The sequence below is a fragment of the Acanthamoeba castellanii genome (genome assembly GCF_000313135.1).
Source record: "Acanthamoeba castellanii str. Neff unplaced genomic scaffold scf7180000084770, whole genome shotgun sequence".
NCBI lineage: Eukaryota > Discosea > Longamoebia > Acanthamoebidae > Acanthamoeba > Acanthamoeba castellanii.
This window is the reverse complement of record NW_004457532.1, coordinates 463,697-483,784: the sequence shown is the minus strand read 5'-3', so window position 1 is coordinate 483,784 and position 20,088 is coordinate 463,697. Positions and strand designations below refer to the sequence as shown.

The 20,088-nt window shown below is 59.3% G+C and overlaps 4 protein-coding genes across 4 annotated transcripts; all 4 read right to left on the bottom strand.

The window, feature by feature from the left end:
- Nucleotides 1-156: 156 nt before the first annotated feature.
- ACA1_265450 (Sel1 repeat/Ubox domain containing protein) lies at nt 157-4,561 on the bottom strand (the record flags this gene model as incomplete). Its single annotated transcript, XM_004341377.1, has 20 exons — nt 157-387; nt 453-509; nt 586-668; nt 751-883; nt 990-1,097; nt 1,183-1,266; nt 1,338-1,508; nt 1,583-1,656; nt 1,724-1,801; nt 1,922-2,158; nt 2,277-2,378; nt 2,453-2,503; nt 2,577-2,673; nt 2,782-2,891; nt 2,970-3,072; nt 3,186-3,683; nt 3,728-3,967; nt 4,061-4,130; nt 4,233-4,406; nt 4,506-4,561. The coding sequence occupies 20 exons, from the start codon at nt 4,559-4,561 to the stop codon at nt 157-159; spliced, it is 2,757 nt and encodes a 918-aa protein (XP_004341425.1).
- Nucleotides 4,562-5,227: 666 nt separating this feature from the next.
- On the bottom strand, nt 5,228-15,232 carry ACA1_265440 (myosin VIIa, putative; the record flags this gene model as incomplete). Its single annotated transcript, XM_004341376.1, has 37 exons — nt 5,228-5,287; nt 5,458-5,664; nt 5,792-5,975; nt 6,070-6,392; nt 6,519-6,715; nt 6,807-6,900; nt 6,990-7,152; nt 7,245-7,541; nt 7,694-7,851; nt 7,939-8,101; nt 8,201-8,441; nt 8,527-8,641; nt 8,761-8,866; nt 8,972-9,771; nt 9,817-9,851; nt 9,937-10,027; nt 10,122-10,335; nt 10,410-10,505; nt 10,585-10,739; nt 10,893-11,035; nt 11,139-11,207; nt 11,285-11,353; nt 11,428-11,560; nt 11,641-11,712; nt 11,855-12,030; nt 12,133-12,402; nt 12,471-12,612; nt 12,706-12,814; nt 12,911-13,017; nt 13,118-13,392; nt 13,515-13,648; nt 13,734-13,830; nt 13,918-14,016; nt 14,124-14,214; nt 14,384-14,704; nt 14,818-14,865; nt 15,110-15,232. The coding sequence occupies 37 exons, from the start codon at nt 15,230-15,232 to the stop codon at nt 5,228-5,230; spliced, it is 6,177 nt and encodes a 2,058-aa protein (XP_004341424.1).
- A 331-nt stretch (nt 15,233-15,563) lies between these two features.
- On the bottom strand, nt 15,564-17,621 carry ACA1_265430 (chromo' (CHRromatin Organization MOdifier) domain containing protein; the record flags this gene model as incomplete). Its single annotated transcript, XM_004341375.1, has 9 exons — nt 15,564-15,675; nt 15,762-15,913; nt 16,009-16,232; nt 16,331-16,415; nt 16,544-16,600; nt 16,678-17,286; nt 17,384-17,419; nt 17,499-17,557; nt 17,588-17,621. 9 exons carry the CDS (start codon nt 17,619-17,621, stop codon nt 15,564-15,566), a joined length of 1,368 nt encoding a protein of 455 aa, XP_004341423.1.
- Nucleotides 17,622-17,696: 75 nt separating this feature from the next.
- ACA1_265420 (uncharacterized protein) lies at nt 17,697-20,053 on the bottom strand (the record flags this gene model as incomplete). Its single annotated transcript, XM_004341374.1, has 4 exons — nt 17,697-17,847; nt 17,910-18,058; nt 18,219-18,760; nt 18,832-20,053. The coding sequence occupies 4 exons, from the start codon at nt 20,051-20,053 to the stop codon at nt 17,697-17,699; spliced, it is 2,064 nt and encodes a 687-aa protein (XP_004341422.1).
- Nucleotides 20,054-20,088: the final 35 nt, after the last annotated feature.

Here is a 20,088-nt window from a genome sequence, read left to right as displayed (position 1 = left end):
ACGCCACACATCACACAACGCACACAAGCCTTGGTTGGCTTGCAAGTGTTCTAATTGCCACCACTACTTCCAATTACTAGTAAAGCTCCCAAACCCACTCCTGGCCCACTCTTTCCCCTGCTCTGAGCATTACTAGTCCAACGTATGTTGTTTTATTTAGGGGCGTTCCCCGTTTTCGATTGCGCGCTGCCGCCACTTCTTGGCCTTGGCAAGGTCCACAGGCACGCCCTTGCCCGTCCGGTAGCAGTGGCTCAGGTGTCGCTGCGCACGCGAGTGGCCCTGCTTGGCGGCCTGGATGTAGAGGTGGACGGCCTTCTGGATGTCCTTCTCCACCGCCTCGCCGCACTCGTAGCACATCCCCAGCTTCCACTGCGCGGACCTCTGTCCCTGTTGTGCACACACGCGGTGAGCACTTTCGCAGCAATAGGAGTTAAAAATAAGGTTCGACGTACCAGCGCAGCTGCCTTGGTGTACAACTCCACCGCCTCCGCCATGTTCTTTGCCACTCCCTGTGCCACGTAGCCAAAGAAGAAAGAGAAGAAGGTGAGTGCAGAGGGACATCTCGGAGATAAAAAGGTCTCGCACCTCTCCGTGGTGATAGCACCGACCCAGGTTGTAGAGCGCATCGACGAATCCACTCTCGGTTGCTTGCTGGAACAGCTGGAAAGCTGCGAGAACGGGTGAGGTGAGTCTCTCGCTCTCTCTTTCGCCTGCAAGCGGAGCGGATGTGGTGTGGCGCGGGTAGTGTACATTTGTCAGGATTGCGCTGCACGAGCTTGCCGAACTGATAGCAGAGGCCCAGGTAGTTCTGGGCCTCGGCACAGCCGGCCTTGCTCGCCTGCAGGTAAACCGCTGCCGCCCTCTTCTCGTCCTTCCCCGCGCCCTGTGCCACACACAGCCACCATCGCACACGTCACCGATAGCGGTAAGATCACCGCTGCTTTCTCGAGTGTCGCTCACGGGCTCAACGAGGCCGGGCGGGCGCGCACCTTTCCGTGTTCGTAGCATTGGCCCAGTCGGTACATGGCCACCGGGCTCCCCCGCATCGCAGCCTTCTCGTATAACTCGAAGGCCTTGGTCTCGCTCGCCCCCACACCCTGCAGAGGGAAACGAGCGTTAACACTCCTAGGCGCTGCCAGCGAGTGGTTAAGGTGGCGGTTGGATCGACGCTGTGGCGCGTACCTCTCCCTCTTCATAGCATTCCGCCAGACGCAGCATTCCGCCGGCGTCGTTCAACTGCATCGCCTTCTTGAACCAGCCCAACGCCTGTCGTGTACGCGAAAAGTGGTCAGCTGTGGGCGGTGAGGATGATGATGGTGACGACGACGCGGGCGCACCTTGGCGGCGTCGAGCTCGACACCCTTGCCCAGCTTGTAGCAGAGGCCGAGGCTCACCATGGCTTCGGGGAGCTGCTTGGCGGCAGCCCGCGCGTAGTACTGGGCCGCCAGCGCGTGATCCACGTCGACGCCGTCGCCCTCCTCGTAGCACTGGCCCAGACGAAACTCGGCCTGTGTTGTAACCGGTACAATCGGAGTTAAAAAAATGAAAAGAGAAGAGAAGAGAGAACAGAAAGAAGAGGTACCTGCTTGTTGCCCTGCTCGGCGGCTTGGACGAAGAGCGGGATCGCCTTGTTCAAGTCCTTCTCGACCCCCTTGCCTGTGTCGTGTTGTGAGCGAAAGAGCGAAAGAGAAGAGGCACGGGTGGAGTGGAGCTAGGATCGTACCGTAGAAGTAGCACGAGGCCAGGCTGGCAGTGGCCGGCGCATGGCTCGCATTGCTCGCCTTCGTGTAGTACTCCACAGCTGTGCGCGTTGAGACGATCAGCCATCAATGTATGGGGGGGCAAAGAGCGAAGAAAAAGAACGAATGCGGCCGAACGATAAAAAGAACGAAGACGAGCTGCAGAGGGAGGGTTAGGGTACCTCGCTTGAGGTCACGGCCCATGATGTCCCCCGTCTCGAGGAACCGGCCGAGAATCCACATGGCGCCCGGGTGGCCCTCGTCCGCCGCCTTGGTGTAGGTCTCCACGGCCTTGGGCAGGTCCTTGACGACGTTGTGGTAGCACCAGGCGAGGTTCCACCGCGCGACCGGGAGTCCCTTGTCCGACGCCTTGGTGTACAGCTCGATGGCCTTCCCGATGTCCTTCTCGCAGCCCTCGCCTGTTGGACAGTCCAGTGCCACAGCACCCGCATCATCAGCACGCAGTCTACGCGAATGCGGCGGTGTGTGTGTGCGTTGATCGTGTGTGCGTGTGTGCGTGTGTGCGCGCGTGCGCACCGTTTTGGTAGGCCCACGCGAGCGAGTTGAGGGCGTGTTTGTTGCCCTGCTTGGCTGATCGGGTGAGCAGCGCGACAGCGGCGGCCATATCCTTGGCGATCCCTGTTTTGTGTCCCAAAAGGCTTGTGATCAGGCCCAGTGGCAGGAGGACCGAGTCGTGAATGAATGGTGCGTACCCTGGCCGTTCTGATAGCACCACGCAAGGTCATTCATCGCCGCTGGGCAATCTGCACACATCGTTGATGTGAGCGTCAACGATCGAGTGGATGATGATGATGGCGATGACGCCCATGAACATACCTTCGCTGGCGGCCACCATGTAGAGGCGAATCGCCTCTCCGTTGTCCTTGCTGACCCCAACCCCGTTGAGATAGCAAAAGCCCAGCTTGGCCGTCGCCTGGTCGATAGCGCGTGGCGTGAGCCATAACCACAATAAAATAATAAATAATAAAGAATAAATAAAGAAAATATATAGAATAAATAAGAAAAGAAGTGTGAGTGGTACCTTGAGGTGGCCCAGGGCGGAGGCTTCCTTCCAGCGACGGAACGCCTGCTGCGGCGTCTTCTGGCCTCCGCGCCCCTTGAAGTAGAACGAGCCCAGCTTGTACATCGCATCTAAGAAAGGAGAAGCACAGACGTGTAAGGTTGTGATGGTGGTGGAGATCGTGTTGGGGAGACGGAGTGAAATCGGACCGATTGAACCGAGATCGGCGGCCTCCTCGAGAAAGAGCAGCGCAAGGTTCTCATTGCGCTGCGGTCCCTTCCTGTAGTGCTTTCGCGCCTCCTTCCACAGTTTCTGTTTGCAGAGAGGGAGAGTGTCAGCGTTATGAAACACACACACACACACCACGATCAGTGCGCACATGCCTTTGCTTTCGACTTGTCCTCCTCGACGGTGGTCACGTGCACGGACTCGCGCGAGTTTGACGCGTTGAACGCGCCGTAGAACGATTCCGAACTCCTCGGCTCGTCCATTCTGCTGTTGCTGCTGTTGTGTGCGGCGTCGCTTTCCCTTCGCGAGTGCTTGGCGCCGTGGTGGTGATGGTGATGGTGGTGGTCCTTCACGAATCGGTTCATCTCGTCCTTGAGGGACTTGGGCTTGCAGCCGCCGCGTTGGCTGCCGACAGACGAGCACTGCGAGCCGTGGAGCGCGTCATCACGATCACAGTCTCGGCCGCCGGTGCCGGTGCCGATGTAGCTGTGCTCGACCGCGTCCATCGCCATCGTCGTCGTGAGCATGTAGCTGTTGGCCAGCGTGGCGGGCGCGACGGCAGACGACTTCATGCCGCCTTCGCGCTTGGCCTTCTTGCGGGTCTCGTCCGGGTCGCTGTTGCCGCCACCGGCCCCGCCGCTGGTGTTGAGTCGCTCGCGCGTGTCCGACCCGCTGCTCTCGTCCTTCCGCTTCCCCTTCCCGCCATCTTCTCTCCCCCGCCAGTCGTCGTCGTCGACACGTCGCCGTTTTCGTTCTTTGCGCTTCGCTTCATTTCCCGCATCTCGACGTCGGCCCCTCCGGAGGACTTGCGCAGCGTCTTGGTCGCGTTCTTCGACGACGACGTCGACGACGACGTCTCGGCTCGTCGAATCACGTGAAGGTTGGCCGTCGATGTGTAGTGAGTGATCTTGCTCTGCAGTTCCTTGTTGGGCAGGAGCAGATAGATGCTCATGTTCTCTCGGGTGACTGGACTCGTGCCCTGAGGGTACGAGATGTGTGGTTCACACTCAGCTCATCAGTTGGTGTCACAATAAAGAATGATTGAAGATCAGAGATGAACGCAAGGACCCACCTTCTTCTTGATCCACTCTTCGATGGCTTTCTTCTCGTAGGTGTGCCCGTCTTGTCCGATGACCGGCTCACTGACGAGATGGCCAATCCCAAAAAAAGAAAAGAACGAAAGGTGCCATGTGAAAAAAAGAACGAAGCGACACGAGGCAGGGCGAGGTCGGTTTGAGGTGTACCGCATGAGGCGGTTGGTGAGCGGGCACAGGTACTCGGGCGGCACCAACGAACGTCCGCGGCTGTTCGTACCGCCACCATCGGCCGCTCTTCCCATCGACGGATCGGACGAGCGGTCGTGCTGGTTCTGCGATTCCTTGCCCTTCGGGGTGGTGTGTCGGTCCTTGGGCTGTCGCCTGCGCCCAACATGCGGTCAATAAATTCAAAAAAATATTTATTCATGTTTTTTTAATTTTATGGCACAAATAAAATGTAAAATAGTTGGTGGAGCGTACTTGGGCTTGTCCGAGGCCTCTAGTTCAGTGCTGTGTCGAGCCCTCCAACAGCGCATGATCCCACTCTCTTCTCTTTCGGGCCGTTGATGATTGATCGATCGCTATTCCAACGCCTCTTGCATTCACCAACGCTTTGCCGCTCCCTTCAATCTCGCAATCCGGTGAACAATCAAAAAAATAATCCTCTGACGAGATGAGATGCTCTCTTGCGGTAGTGTGCTTCCTCTTCTTCTTCACAAGGGGCCGACAATGACAGACAATGTAGGCCACCACCTCAACCAACACCCCCCACGTCCTCGCGCCTCCGGAGCCGAGCTCGACGGACTGCAGTTTTTTGAACGAGTATCTGAAAAATAGTATGCATTCCTCTTCCGATTGGTGGAGTGAACTAAAAGAAAGCTCCAAACGCCAAAAATTACGGGAAATTGCCCAGCGCGGAGAAGGAGACGAGGAGGAAGGGACAACCAAAGCAAAGAAGACAGGGCGCGCGCCACGAGACGTGAAGCAAGCAACGAGGCGCCTCAGAAGTCAGGAGCAAGAAAGCAGCAAGAATCGAAGAATACAAAAGGAGGTTGGATTGTCGCATTAGAGGAACGGCCGTAACACGCCAACAACACGCGGCGCCCACGATGCACCATAGGGCTAAAGAAAGGAGTGAGGGCTCTCGCGCTCCACGGAAGGGGCTGAGGTGCACCTCACTCGCACTCACGAGCGCGTGCCGCCTACGGGAGGTAGGTGTCACCGCCGGGCCTGCTGGTGAAGCAAGCGTACATCGCAGAAATCTGCAGATAACGAAGCGTGAAACGGAACGTGAGTGAGTTGCATGTGAGGACGCCAGCCTCGTTACAGCGCCACATGTGTTGCAACGTGCGACGAGCGTGGCGGAAAGAACGAAAACGAGTAGGATTTTGGGGGGGGGGGGCGAGAGGAGAAGAGCGGTGTGGCCACGTACGTGAGCGCTGTAGGCGGAGGTGAAGCTCCTCTTCTCGGGCTTCTGGAGGTTGCCGGCGACGAGGTGGAAGTTCTGCTTGGTGTTGCCCCAGTTGGCTACCTCGCGGTACGACCAAAACTTGTAGACCCCGTGCGGGTGGTCGGCCTCCACGATGCTTACGCCCTTCGACGACACCGCGAACCACACGCTCTGCGGGTGCTCGTTTTGCTGCATGCGTCACACAAACAGTCAGTGAAACGCACACGCAAACGCAAACGCACACGCACACGCACACGCACACGCACACGCACACGCACACGCACACGACATGCCACACACGGGGAGAGGCACTTACGCGAGCAGGGAAGAGGGCGGCGCCGTAGAGCGGGAGATGGGAGGCGACGCCGAGGAAGGAGCGCTTGGCGGTGATGATGGGCAGGCCTGCGAACTCGCCGTAGGCCTCCTCAATGTCCGCCGTGATCAGCTGGGCCTCCTTCTTGTTGGCCAGCGACTTGCCCACGATCTCCGACAGCACGCCACTGTTGTGTGCGGTGGTGCGTGCGTTTCGCGCGGTTAGCCCAGTGTCAAGGCTCAGGTTTTAACTCCTATTCAGGTTCGGAGTGAAACGCGTACCTGTTGATCGAGGCGGACGAGTCGGAGGCGCGGAAGCGGATATGGAGGAGACAGGCGCCGAGCTTGGCGATGTCCTTGTGGGAAGCGGGGAGCTGGCCCGACAGGAAGTCCTCGCAGACCTGCGAGAAGAGGAAGTCGGCGAGCATGTCGTCCTCCTCGGATAGCGCCAGGTCGTCGTCCTGCTCGAGCGGGAAGAACAGCTTCTTGCGCATCTCGAGCGGGGCGTCGGGGATGCGGTTCGACGAGTTGTTCTTGTCCTTCTTCTGCGCCTTCTCCCAGCGGGCCAGCGCATCGCACACAAACATATCATCGGCAAGTGGCACCTGATCGTGTGTGTGTGTGTGTGTGTGTGGTGTGGTGTGGTGTGGTAAGTGCGTGCGTGCGTGCGGTGCGTGTGCGGTGGTGAGTGTTGGTTGCAGAAGGCCAATGAATAGGGAGAGGGAGTGTACCTTGAGACGGATTTCGTTCTTGGCCTGCGGCGTGATCTCGAAGAGACCGAAGCTCTTGGGCTGGTTCTGGAACCGGAGCTGGCGGATGACCTCCGGCACGACGTCGCCGACGGTGGTCCACGCGTCCACCAGCACGGCTCGGTGGCTGCCGTTGGGCAGCGCGACGCGGCACATGATACGCGAGCGGTTGCGCAGCGCTGCACAGACATCAAGAAAAAAGAAACATGTTAGAATTATTTTCTAATCGTTTCGACAATGATTTGATAAATTCAACTTGTGCGGACGTACCGGTGAGCTCGGCGTGAGACGGCGCCAACTCGCGCTCGCCGACAAGGATCGTGTTTTGGAGCCTGTCGACCGCTTGCTTGGCATAGTAACCCACCTGCGGGGAGTGCGAGCGCATGCCATTAGACGATTAGGTCGTGCGCGCTGGTTTTGTTTGTGTGTGCCATTGGACGGGCGACGACGAACCTTGGCGTCTTGCTCGTGCTCTTCGAGGCGCTTGTAGAGGCGGTCCAGCATCTCGTCCTGGGGCAGGAAGCAACCGGCGCAGAGGGCCAACAGCTCCCATCCCTTTTCGTTGCTGCTGTCGCGCGGGTTCTTGTTCGTCTGCTTCATCAGCTGGCAGTACAGTCTGTGTACACAAAGAACGAAGAACGAAAATAACGACGGGTAAACGTCAGTGACGGTGAAGAAAGAACGAAGGGTGCGGAGAGGAGGTTGTACTCGTCGCGGAGCTCTCTGTTGTCGATGGCCATCTGAATTGTCTTGGCCGGGAGCGCGTCGTACTTCGACTGGCTCAGGCGCGTCGGGTAGTCGCCCATGTACTTCATGACGAGCTGGAACATCTCGACGGCCTGCTTGGAGGCCTCGGGGAGGAGCTGGACCAGCGAGGCCTTGATGGGCTGTGCCGCGAAGGAGAGGAGCTGCGACACGCTCACCTGCTCGAGCTTCTTCGAGCGGAAGATGCTCGTGCCCTTCACCTCCATCTGCGTGCGGAACTTGCTCGTCTCCACCGACGCCCTGAGCACCCGCGGCCTCGATCAGAAAACACACCACGCGACACGACACACTGGCCGGGCACACCGCACACGCACACACCACCGCACACGCACGGCCGCACATTGCACACACCCACACACCGCACACAACCATGTAAGGAAAGGAGAGCGCACCCAGCGGCGGCGGTCTGGACGTCGGGAACTGCGGCGGCATCGGATTCGGGGCCGCGCGCGACGCTGAGGCGGTTGGACTTGGCCATGCGGGTTGTGAGGTACGTCGACTGGGTGGGCGCCTTCTTCCTGCCCGTCTCCGTCGTCTTCGGCCGGGCCACCTGCGCAATTTGTGCACACAAACAGACGTCAGTCAACCTTCTACCACACCTCTCGTGGACCACGAGGCGACGACGGGCGGCACGTACGAGCATCTTGACGAGATCGCGCGGGAAGGCGCCGTCCTTGCCGTTGGCGAAGTTGAAGCCCTTGTACCAGCCACTGAACTCATCCTTCTCCTTCACGTTGATCACGTCGCCCTGGCGGAACGACAGCAGCGACGGATCCTCGGTCTCATAGTCCGAAATCGCCCTGAACCACAAAACAAAGAGTTGAATAATTCATAATTTGACAATAAATAAACAAATAAATAAGAATACTAATCATAATAATCAAATAATTGGAATTTACCTGGCCCATTCGGAGGAGGCGGCGAGGATGCCGGTGTAGTCGCGGAGCAGGCGTTCGACCTCGCTCGACTGCTCGCACTTGAGGTCGAGCACTTCGCGGCGGGTGCCGAGGGAGAGGGTGAGCGAGGTGGTGGTCGGCGTGCACTCCCAGTTGAGGATGTCCTCGTAGGGCAGGTAGCTCGTCATCACCACCTCGCCCTTCTGGTCGCGCGTGACAAAGCACACGCCACGGCCCGAGATAGCTGCACACGACACGACACGCATACCACACGCACACGACACATCAGAGATATATGATGCAGAGAAAGAAATGAAGGTCAAACGTACCGAGGTAGCCCTGGTCGCGAACAAGGTTGATGATGTTGTTCTGCAGCTCCATGGCGAAGAGGGCCGCACCGTAGAGCGGCAGCTGGAACACGATCTTCAGGTAGTCGATCCTCACCTATAGGGTATGGCATATGGTGCACGGCATCACACACGCGTGGGCTCACGGATCAGTTCGGCCGACCGACGACTAACCAAGCAGGACACGCAAAAGAGAGGTGAGTGAGGCAGGCGTACATCTCGCTCGGAGCGGCCCGTGTGGGTCTTCTGCTCGGTGGCCATCAGCTTGCTCCAGTCCTCCTGCTGGAACTTGTACCGAATGTACGCCGGAATGTACACACCCCTGCCGGTCACGCAACATCATCACTTGATGAGCTGTCCGCACTACATTCGACACACACACACACACACACGACACACACACGACACACGGACAGGCTAATAGTACGTTTGCTTGTCGTCTACAGGTTCACCGTTGTAGTTACCGATGTCGGAGTGGAGCTTGAGGCCGGCCAGCTTGAGCACCACCTCGCGCGTGGTGGGCAGGCGGCCGGTGCGGATGTCCTCCGCCGCCTGCGCGAACAGTAGGTCGAGCGAGGACTTGTCGAGCACCTGCGGGTTGGGCACGTCGTCGGTGAAGTAGAGTCGCTTTTTGAACAGGATGCGCATGCGCAGCTGCTGGTCGCCCATGGCGGAGCGCAGCTGCTCGAACGAGGCCAGCTCGTCGCTCATCTTCTCCTCGTCTTCCATGAGCCGCTCGATCTGGCTGTACGACTTGTACAGCGCGAAGCCCTTGGCGAACTGCATCTGGAGCTTGGTCACGATCTGCTGCTTGAGCTCGGCCACCGTCGCCGCGCTGTCCAGCAGCAGCGCCTTGACCGTACCGTCCTGCAGGAATGTGATGAATGTAAGAAAATCAGGACTGCCAGGAATGTGCACATCGCTGTAGCGTGCGGGCAAGAAGGTACATACCAGGAAGAAGACGCGGAGCATCATGGGCTCGCGCTTGCGGATGGCCTCGAGCTCCATCAGCGAGGGCACGAGCTTGCGCTCGCTGGTGGTCAGCAGGCGCGTCAGCGACTCCTTGGCGAAGATGGCGTGGGCGGCGAAGGGCGAGCTGGCGGCGGCGGCCTCGTCGAGGAAGCACACGAAGTACTTGAGGAACTCGACCGGGGCAAAGGTGCAGCAGCAGAACATGATCAGCTCCCAGCAGTGCTCCTCGTGCTCGGGCGTCGGATTGCCCGTCACCTGCTTGATCAGCTGGCAGTAGATCTCATCCCGCAGATCGGGAACCGACAGGCCGCGCTGGATGATGTACTGGACCACGGCTGTGTGCGCACACGACACACAACACACAGTCCGCGTTTAGGTTTCACTAACGCCTTCTCGGAGTTGAAAAGAGCGCCAACGTACAGAGATTCTCGGCGAGGGTCTTCTTGTGGGTCATGTAGATGTGAATCTTCCTCGACACCTCGACGGCGTTCTTGGCATCCTCGATGTTGAGCTGCAACAGCGAGGCGCTCAGCGGTTTCTGTTGTGGTTGGTTGGTTGTGAGTGATGGAAACAATGCGCAGGACAGACGTGGTAGTGGTCGGGACCTTGGTGTAGGTGATGAGCTGCTGGATGGTGTCGGTCTTGTGCGGGCGGAAGTGGCGGGTGGCGAAGTCCTTGAAGTGGTAGCCGTACAACGGCGTCGACAGGAAATCGAGAATGCCGGCCTGCGCGGGCGGCGGAGGCGGCAGGCCCTCGGGCGCCGGGGGCAGGTCCCAATCGGGCGGCGGCACATTCAGCGGGTCCAGCGCATGCAGCCACCTTAACACAGCCCAAGCGGGTCAGGAATTTGAGTCACGCTCCACACCAGGGTTGCGGTTGGGCATAAGACGTACGCCTCCTCGAGGGACTCGCTGTCGAGCGACGCCTGGGCCTCGGCCGGCACCTCCTCCACGGCGAAGTTCTGGGCCGTGGCGCCTCGCTGTATGGCCCTGCAGACGAACAACCGAGAGCGGGTGAGCGATGGTGCCTGGGTGGCGACGAGGGGTGATTGGGGGGGGGACCCCGTACTGGTAGTCGGCGAGGGTCTCGCTGGCGGGCAGGCCGAGCGCGGCCTGGTCCCTGCGCTGGGCCTCCTCGCGGAGCCTCTCCATTTCCCTCTTCTCCTTCTCCTGCCGCTCCTTTTCCTGCTTCTCCTTCTCGGCCTTCTGCTTACGCTCTTGTTCCTACATGTGCGTGTGTGCGTGTGCGTGTGCGTGTGCGTGTGCGTGTGCGTGTGCGTGTGCGTGTGCGTGTGCGGTGCGCGTGTGTTGTGTGTGCGTGAAGGTAAGAAGACTAGATGTGGGCGTGGGTGGCTGTAGAAGAATGGCGATGAGAACCTGACGAAGCAGTTCCTCCTGCTCGCGCCTCTCGCGCTCTTGCTTGTCCTTGAGCTGACGGATCTCCTCCAGGCGGCGCTGCCTCTCCTGCTCCTCGCGGACCAGCCTCTCCCTCTCCTTGATCGCCAGCATGGTTCGCGCAGCTGCGTCACCACGACCCAACATTTAATTACTAGTCTCCAACATCGAACGAATAAAACGAAAGCGAAAGGGAAAAGCAAAAGTGCGGAGGGGAGGAATGCGCACCGGCTTGCATGGCGAGAACGCCCTTGCGGATAGTCAGGAACTTGCGCCGAGCAAAGACCATGCGCGTCCCTGGAGCGGAGGGAGCGATGTGAGAACGTGCGTGTGCGTGTTGCCCTTTCCTGGAATGCGAATGAACAACGACGTACAGGTCTGGATGGTGATCGAGGCATCACGGAGGCGCGTGTACTCCACGCGAGCGACGCGCTTCCGGTAGTCTGTAGGTGTGGTGTGTGTGTCGACGTCAGGAAACCACAAAGGCCGTGCGCTCCATGGTGCGGCGGCTACGTACGCGTTTGAGCGGTGAGGGCGCCCTTGCGCAGAGCCGCGAAGTGGGAGCGGGCAGCGTAGCAGCGCCAGGTCTTCTGGATGAGAAGCACGCTGGCCAACAGGTGCTCGTTGCGGAGCTGCTCGAGGATCGTGCTCTGCAATCCCACGCCACCCCTCAAATCAGTCCGCGCGCCGTCGTGGTGTGCGGCAAGAGCCTCAGTGGCCCACTACGTACCTGCTCGTCGCGCATAAAGACCTTCGTGAGGCCCAGAGTGTAGTGGCCGGGAGTCATCCTGTACGAAGCGGCCTAGTCATCGAGAACGATGAAGCACCATTGCGTCGGTCAATCGAAACAACAACAAACAAAACAAAACAAAACAAAACAAAACAAAACAAAACAAAACAAAACAAAACAAAACAAAACAAAACAAAACGTGGAGACAATGTACGTCGAGGATCATGCTGCAGGCCTTGCGGTCGTCCTTCTCCCACGCGCTGGAGGGCGCCAGGAGGCGGTAGCGGTCGCGGAAGGCCACGAACTCTCGGCGGATGGGGAAGCCCAGCTTACGAATGCGGATCGTCTCCAGCATACCACAGTACCTCAACTGTGCCAAGACCATGTCATCTACACACACACACCACACACACCACGAAGCTGGGCGTCAGCACGTGCGCGTGCGCGTGCGGCGGTGCGTGTGCGTGCGTGCGTGCGGATAGGGGCGTGTACTGTCCAAGAGACTGGGCTTTTTCTGGGGGTTGGGCTTGAGGCAGCGCACGTAGTAGGGGTAGGTGGCCGACAGGGTGGCGACGAGGTCCAGCAGTTGGTTCTTGAACTGCGCACCGACCGTGGGCGAGCGACCCTTGCCGCCGCGGCCGCCCTGCGCCGCCTGGGCCTGGGCCGCCGGCATGCCCTCGGGGAACAGCTGGGCCACATGGGCGATCGACGCGCCCGCCAGCAGCGCCGACGCCGACTCCGGGATCGTATCGCGGTTCTTGTCTGTCATGCACATGACGTCAGCATTCTTTTCATTCCGTGCGCCAGCGTGGTGGAGGGTGACATGGTACCGAGGAAGCTCTTGGTGGAGTAGGCGACGTCGCCGGCGTAGTGCCGGATCACGAACTTGTCGCCGCGGGTCTTGGGCTTCTCGTAGTAGGTGTGCTTCTCGTGCGCCTTGTTGAGCTTCTCCAGGAACGTGCCATCCGAGCCCTGAAACATTGACATTCGCACACGAATTGAGGCCGACGTAGGTTCGCGACGCGATGCGCTTGCCTGTGCTGTAGATCAGCAGGTGGTGCGCACCTTGGGGAAGAAGCACTCCTCGTCGAGGAGCGAGAGGACGCCGAGCGGCTTCTCGATCAGATCGATACAGCCCTGGTTGTCGTTGAACGAAATGGTCTCCCACGAGATCCTGAAATAATGTGGTGTCAAACATAACATGTTAGTGGCCTTGCCAGTACACTGGGTGGAAATATAAGACGAGTGGGCTACGGGGGGAAAAACGCACTTTTCGCGTTCGTACTCCTCCTGCTCCTGCTTGAAGATGTGCTGGTTGAACTGTTGTTGCAGCTTCTCGTTGGCGTAGTTGATGCACAACTGCTCGAAGCTGTTGACCTAGACTCGCATCATTGCACACAAAACCAACACGTGACGCACGTGAGGTCAGCACACGAGTTTCGATGGAAATGCGCAAACCAATTAAGAAAGAACGAACCGTGAAGTTCTCAAAGCCGAAGATGTCGAGCACGCCGATGAAGGAGCGGGCGTTGGTCGAGGCCGACTTGGAGATGGAGCGGTTGATGCGCTCGACCAGCCAATTGAACTGACGGCCGTAGAGGGCCTTGGCGATGGCGTCTCGCACGTCGGCGGCCTCCTCGGGCTTGAGCGGCACCCTGAACACCTCGTTACGGATCTTGTTGTACCGGACGGTCATCGACTCGGCGAGCTTCTCGGCCGACACGCCCAGGTTGGTCGCCACATGTTGAAGCGCTAGTGAACACGACACACACACACACACACACACAACAACACGACACGACACACACCATGAGCGTGCGTTCACTTAAGGTTTTGCTTGACCATGCTGGTATCGGAGTTAAAATAAAGCGTACAGTCGGTGTTGACGACGGTCGAGCCGTCGCCCTGCGGGGCGAAGCGGATGTTGCCCATGTGCAACACTGCCGCGACCACGGCCCAGATGTCCTCCTCGGGTCCGATGCCCAGCACCGACAACGCATTGCGCACCCTGAACGATGGAGAGGGGGTCAGCAAGAAGAAAACGCGCCCGAAGGACGGCGGACGAGGCAGCGATGGCGGTGGCGGGTGCTTACTCGGAAAAGTCGTTGGCATCGTCGACGTGAGGGATGGTGTGACAGCCGCTTTGGTTGATGTAGTGGAAGTCCGTCGCCGCTCCGATCTTGTATCGCTCTGGGGGGGCGAGACGGATCAGTTCGAAAATTGATTTTAAAAAACGAAGCGAACGATTTAAGAACGAAGCGCGACAGGAAAAGGAACCTTTCTCCTCGGGCGACAGGCCGGCGCAGAACTGGTAGAAGATGTGGTAGTTACGCTCGTCCTGCGCCTGGTACACGATACGCGACTTCTCCAACAGATCTGTGTTGCGAATTGAGATTGAGACGCTTTGAGTTTCGACTCAAGCTGTGTTGTATTCTCGAGAGAGAGAGAGAGAAAGTGGGCAGGGGAAAAGAAGAGGTGCGCACAGTTCTCGATCTTGGCGCCGGCGATCGAGCCGCGCGGGTCGAAATCGATCTTCATGTACTTGCCGAATCGAGACGAGTTGTCGTTCCTCACCTGCGGAAAGTAGAGTGACGACGAGCAGTGATGAGACACGCACACGCACACGCACACGCACACGCACACGCACACGCACACGCACACGCACACGCACACGCACACGCACACGCACACGCACACGCACACGCACACGCACACGCACACGCACACGCACACGCACACGCACCGTCTTGGCGTTACCGAAGGCCTCGAGGATGGGTGACGATTCGAGGATGAGCTGCTCGATGAGTGACTTCTTCTTGTTGGCGGTCTCGGGCGCGCTGTGGGCCTTGTTGACGCCCGAAGTCTTGAGGGCCAGGTACTGTAGGAGCAGCTTGGTGGCCTCGGTCTTGCCGGCGCCGGACTCGCCGCTGATGATGACCGACCGGTTGCCGCCGTCCTCCATCATCGTCTGGTAGGCCACGTCGGCGATGGCGAAGATGTGCGGTTCCACATCGCCCAGCGGCTTGTTGTTGTAGCGCTTGGCCACCTCCGCTGTGTAGATAGGCTGCAGGCCGCGTGTGTGCCGTGTGAGTGGTGCGTGCGTGCGTGCTGGGCGGTGCGTGCGGTGCGTGTCGTGTCGTGTCGTGTATTTGTGGCGTAGGTTGGGGGGAGGCGTACGAGGGCTTGGTAGGGGTTGACGGAAACCAGGATAGCGCCAGTGTAGGTCTACAAGAAGAATAAATAAATACAAATAAATAAATAAATTCAAGAAAAATAACGAGTGCCAACCACAAATAATATACCTCAATTATTAGCCTAATAACAATAAGGCCCTTATTCATTTTAATTCTTTAGACGACACGAGCCGTGCGAAGTGAGGCGAATAAAAAGAGAAATAATTTTTAAAAAAGAATATAAGAAGAGACCGAAAGGCGCGTTGGCGAGGAGATTTTGTTGTTTTTGAGCGTACGTAGATCTGGTCGCGGCTGTAGCGAACACCAAGGTTCTTGAGGATGGTCTCCTCGCTCATGGTGTCCAGGTGGATCATGTCCTCGATGCCCTGCGCCTCATTTCCCGCCGTGATGTTCTCCATCTTCGCTTTCAGATCTGTGGTTGAAACAAGACTCACTCAATCCTACGCTCCTCGGCTTCAATCTAATCTCTCTCTTCCACAAGATCGAATCAGGAGATGGTGTGTCTTAGAGTCCGTGCGGCTCTGTCGCGGTATGTTTCTTTCTCTCCGCAGAAGACACGCAAGGCCAACAAGACGTGTAGCCAGGCAAGTCGCCGGGCAGGATATTAATTTGTTTGTCGACAACAAAAGCTCCTTGGCAACGGCCACGCAACTATTTGGGGTATGTGGGAAATGCTGTCGACATACGTGCTGTGCTGTGTGGCGAACACGACACGACACGAGGATGCCACTACTGCCTGGTGTCGAACTGGATGTGCGACTCGTAGAAGGCGATGAGCTTTTGTGGCGACTTGAGGGCGATCAATTGCGTGGGCACGTAGGAGCAATCGTCCTTCCCCAGCCTGGGCATGATGATACCATGGAAATGGTGAGGAAGGCCGTTTTGGCGATGAAGATGAAGGAGGTGAAGGTGCGGGTGACGGCGTACCAAGAGACGTAAGCGCAGAGAAAGCCGTCCTTGGATCGTTGTATGCCCAGGATGTTCTCGAGCTCGTCGCCAAAGTCAAAGCCCACCTTGGCCTCGGTTGCTTCGGTAGTAGTCTTCGTGTCGGACGCGGTACTCGTCCTGGGCCTCTTAGCCTGAAGAAGAAGAAGAGACGCCACAGTCATGAACCCGTTGGTGAGAAAAGGAAAGAGAAAGGGCACTCCCTTAAAGTGGGTGGATCTGTTGTTACCTTTGGGCTACCGATGCCCTCGCTTGTGTCCTGCAGGTCCATTCCATCTGTGTTCGGTTGGTTCAGAAGCTCGTCGTCATCGGCGGTGGACACCGAAGAAGCCGACGTTGTCTGCGGCTTCTCTGTTTCCCCTCCCGCGGTGGTGGGCTTGGCGTCGCCCGTCGACTTCCGCTTGCGCTTCGCGGACCTCGCCTGCAGATCGGCCTCGAACGCCTGAATGAGCTCTGGAGAGAGAGGGAGAGAGAGTGAGTGATCGGTGGTGCAGCTGCAGTGTTAGTCCTGATTGCCTCCCTATCTCGGGAGTGGTGGGTGCTCTGCTCACCGGTGCAAAACACGTCTTCCTGCTTCTCCCAGGTGTTTGAGGCCTCCGGATATCCCTCCCACTTTATGAGGTACTCCACTTTGCCCTGTGTTGTGACGTGCGCACAAAAATCACGAGAAGCACGAGAAGCGCACAGCGTGAGCACCAAGTGACCAAGTCGTGGTGAGCTCGCTACACACACACACACACACACACTTGGGTGCAGCACGATACCCTTCGCTTCCTCTTGCCCACGATCTTCTCCACCGTGAACACGTCCCCCTTTTCCTCCTGCATTGTACAGCACGGCACACGACGCGATGTTAGGTAGCTGGCGCATCACGTTGCCGCGACGAGTCGCGCTGTACCGGTTCAGCACTCTCAGCGCCCTTGCCGTCCTTTTTCTTCTTCTTTCGCTTCTTCTCCTTGGCGTTGTTGCCACCGGCCTCTTCGGCCTCGGCCTCGGCCGCAGCCGCGGTGTCAGTCTTGTTGTTTCCCTTCTCCTTCCCCTTGGCCGTCGTCTTGCTCGTCTGGCCGCCACCGTCGATGGTCTCGGTGGGAACAACTGCCAAGGCGACGGGTGCCGTCGTCGTCTCCGCCGCGGGTGTCGCAACAACAGCGTTCCTGCTCGCTGGCTCTGTGCCGTCCGTCGCTTCTGTTGTGACTACGCTCGCCGGCGCCTCAACACGAGCCGCCGGCTGCTCGCCGCCGCTCTCGTTGCTTATGCTCTCTGCGACGGCGACCGGGATCGAGACTGGGGTCGGGAGAGCCGCGGCCGGCGGGGCGGTGACCGCCGCCACCAGTGCTGTTGGTTCCTTCTTGGGCTTCTGTCGCTCCCGCTCCCTTTCTTCCCATGTGGGTCCGGCGGCCCCTCGCAGCGTGGAGGCTTGCGTCAGCAGTCGTTCTACGTCAGCGTCGCTGTGGTACGGAAGCCCGACCGTGGCGGCGACCTCCCGCCATAGGCCGTGCCGCTCAACCTGATGCACACGCCGAAGTGGAGGCAATTTGGCGGCTTGCCCATTGTGCAATCTCTACCCCCCCCCCAATATATCACAGATTGATGCGCAATCGTACCTCCACCTTGCCTCCATAGCGCACAACTTCCATGATCTGCACATGCGCAGTGATTCAACACAACCAAATCAATCAAATCAATCAAACCTCTGAGATTAATCGAGTAAACGCGTACCAGGGCCGTTGCTTGCGCCTGGGTTAAGATCACCTCTGTAGTGGCCGTGGACTCCACCCCTGTCATGCTCTCACCAACCGGAAGAGTACCCGACGAGGCCCCAATCGAAGATCCTCCCTCCATCATCGACGTCTGCAGATTAACGATCGTTTTCTGTGGACAAGGCCAAAGGGGAAAAAAAGAACACCACCGGTTGGCCTACCAGGCGAAGTAGGCGTTGCTGGTGGCCTGCCACTCACTGGTGATGCTCTTCTTCCACCGGGTGAGCGACTGATGCTGGACATACCCGCGCTTGTCCTGGCGGTACTGGTCTTCGCCCAACTGATTCCGTTGGGTGAGCCGGCGGTACCTGCGCACACGCTCTGTCGTCAAACCACTGCACACTCGAAGTGCTGCAGGAGCCACGTTTACCGTTTGGTCTGCGTCTTCTGGCCTTTCAGGGTGGCCTTGTTGGTCTTGAGCAGCTGGATTTGACCGAGCAGCAGGTGCTGCCAGGCAGTATCTGCGCCGCAGCTCCCCGCCGGCAGGAGCTTCGTAGCCTCCCGCACCTGCTGATGCGCCTGTTTGCACAGGTGCGTGTCGTGTGTCGTGTGTATCGCGCGTGTGTGTGTGAGGTCAGTCAGTTATTCGCATAAGGCGGGCGTAAGCCTGATCGCAGAAGCGTGCCTTGAACATGGGCCAGAATTGGGAGCCGAAGTAGCGCTGCAGGAAGCTCAGCACATGGCGCCAGCGCCACCCGTCGAGCTGGTTAAGGTGGATCGGCCCTCGCTCGCTGATGGTCGAGTAGTAATACGGGTGCTGCGTCTTGAAGATGACGTGAGTCTCCACCTTGCGCGGACCCGGCGTCCCCGCCGCCGACTTCGATGCGTGCTGCTTCTGTCGATGAAAGTAGTCCTCGCATCCGCTCTCGTCTCGCTTGGCCTTGCGCGCCGTGGCCGTTGCGATGCCGGCGGCAGAGCCCGCGACGGCGGCGGCCGAGGTGGTGAGACTGTCGACCAGTTGGGCGGCGAGGCCGCGGAACCAGGCCCGCTCGCGCTTTTGGCTCAGCCTCCGTTCGCGTCCGCGCACCCGCTCGCCTGCTCTCGCCCGCGCCTTTTCCATGCACATCGCCACCAGGCGGTGCTTGTCGCCGTTCGTCATGACGTCGCTGTCAAGCGAATGTTGCTCATCATCTTCTTCATCTTCGTCTGCATCATCATCACCAGAGCTGAGAGCGAGGACAGTAAGCACGACGGCCGCGTGCATTCGCACTTCCGACGACGCTGGAAAGAAAAAAAAGAGCTGAGGTCAGCGCATGTGTGCGGTGTGCAGTGTGCGGTGTGTGCGGTGTTACCGGTGATGTCGGTGCTGGGATCGGTGTCGAGCAAGACCAATTCGACGAGCACGCGCTTGTGCGGTCCGACCAGCTCGCACACGAGCTCGTTCTGCGGCAGAAGGCTCAGCAGGAAGGTCCACACGCGCAGCGCCTCCGCCAGTTCGGCCGCATCGATCGCTGGAATCGCCCGGCTGCGTCGGCTTGTGTGTCGCCTCCCCTCGGGTTTCTCTTCGCTGTCGCTTTCGTCCTCCGCTTCATCGCCGGATGGCTCATTCTCTGTCTCTTCGCTTTCGCTTTCGCTTTTCTCTTCGCTGTCGCTGTCGTCGTCACTGTCTTCGTCGCTGCTGTTCTCCTCTCTCGAGTCATGCGCGCCGTAGGCCGCCCAGAGCTCATCGACCTCGGCCCCATCGCCGCGCGCACCGTCGCTCCGCAGATAGCACTCGGCCACGAACCGACACACGTCGCTCGTGATGCGCGCATCATCCAAGATGAAGCACACCACGGCCAGCGCCTCCAGCGCCTCCACCCGCAGCGCGCTCCGCCTCTCCCTCGCCTCCTCCTCCTTCCCCTCCTCCGCCGAGTCCGTGTTGTTCCTCTCAACGTCGTTCACCGTGCGGATCACGTCCATGAGCAGGTCGCTCAGCGCGCCCTCCGCGTCGGCGGGCTCGGCGTAGGCGGCGCGCGCCTTCGTCCTGCTGCTGCCGGCCGCCGTCACGGTGGTCCTGACGGGCTGCGACGCGCTGGCGCTGCGCTGCGCGGGGCTGGACGTGGTGGTCGCGGGCAGCGGGGCGTCGGCGATGAAGCGCCGCGGGAGGTTCTTGCCGCAGATCACGCCGAGCGCGGCCACCAGCTGCACCGACTTCATCTGCACCTCCCACTCGACATCGACAGCCTTCTGCTTCCTCTTCTTATTCCTCTTCCGCTCGTTCGCCGCCCGCTTGACATCTTCCTCTTCGTCGTCATCGTCAGCGTTGTCGTCGTCATCGGCATCGTCGTCGTCATCGTCGTCATCGTCATCGCGGCCGCTCGCCTCTTCGTCCGACGATGACGATGGATCGCTGCAGGGGTGGTGCTGCAGTGAGGGCGGGGAGCGGCGGAGGGTGGGGCGCAGGCGCGCCTTGACCCACGCCGTCAGCTCGCCCACCCTCTCGTCCGCCGTCGTGGTGGAGACATCGTTGTCGGCGGCCGTCAGCCACTCGAACGGTTGCGTGAGCAGGGCCCGCGTCAGGCGGCCCACCATCACCTGGCCCACGCAACAATAAACTTAATTAATGA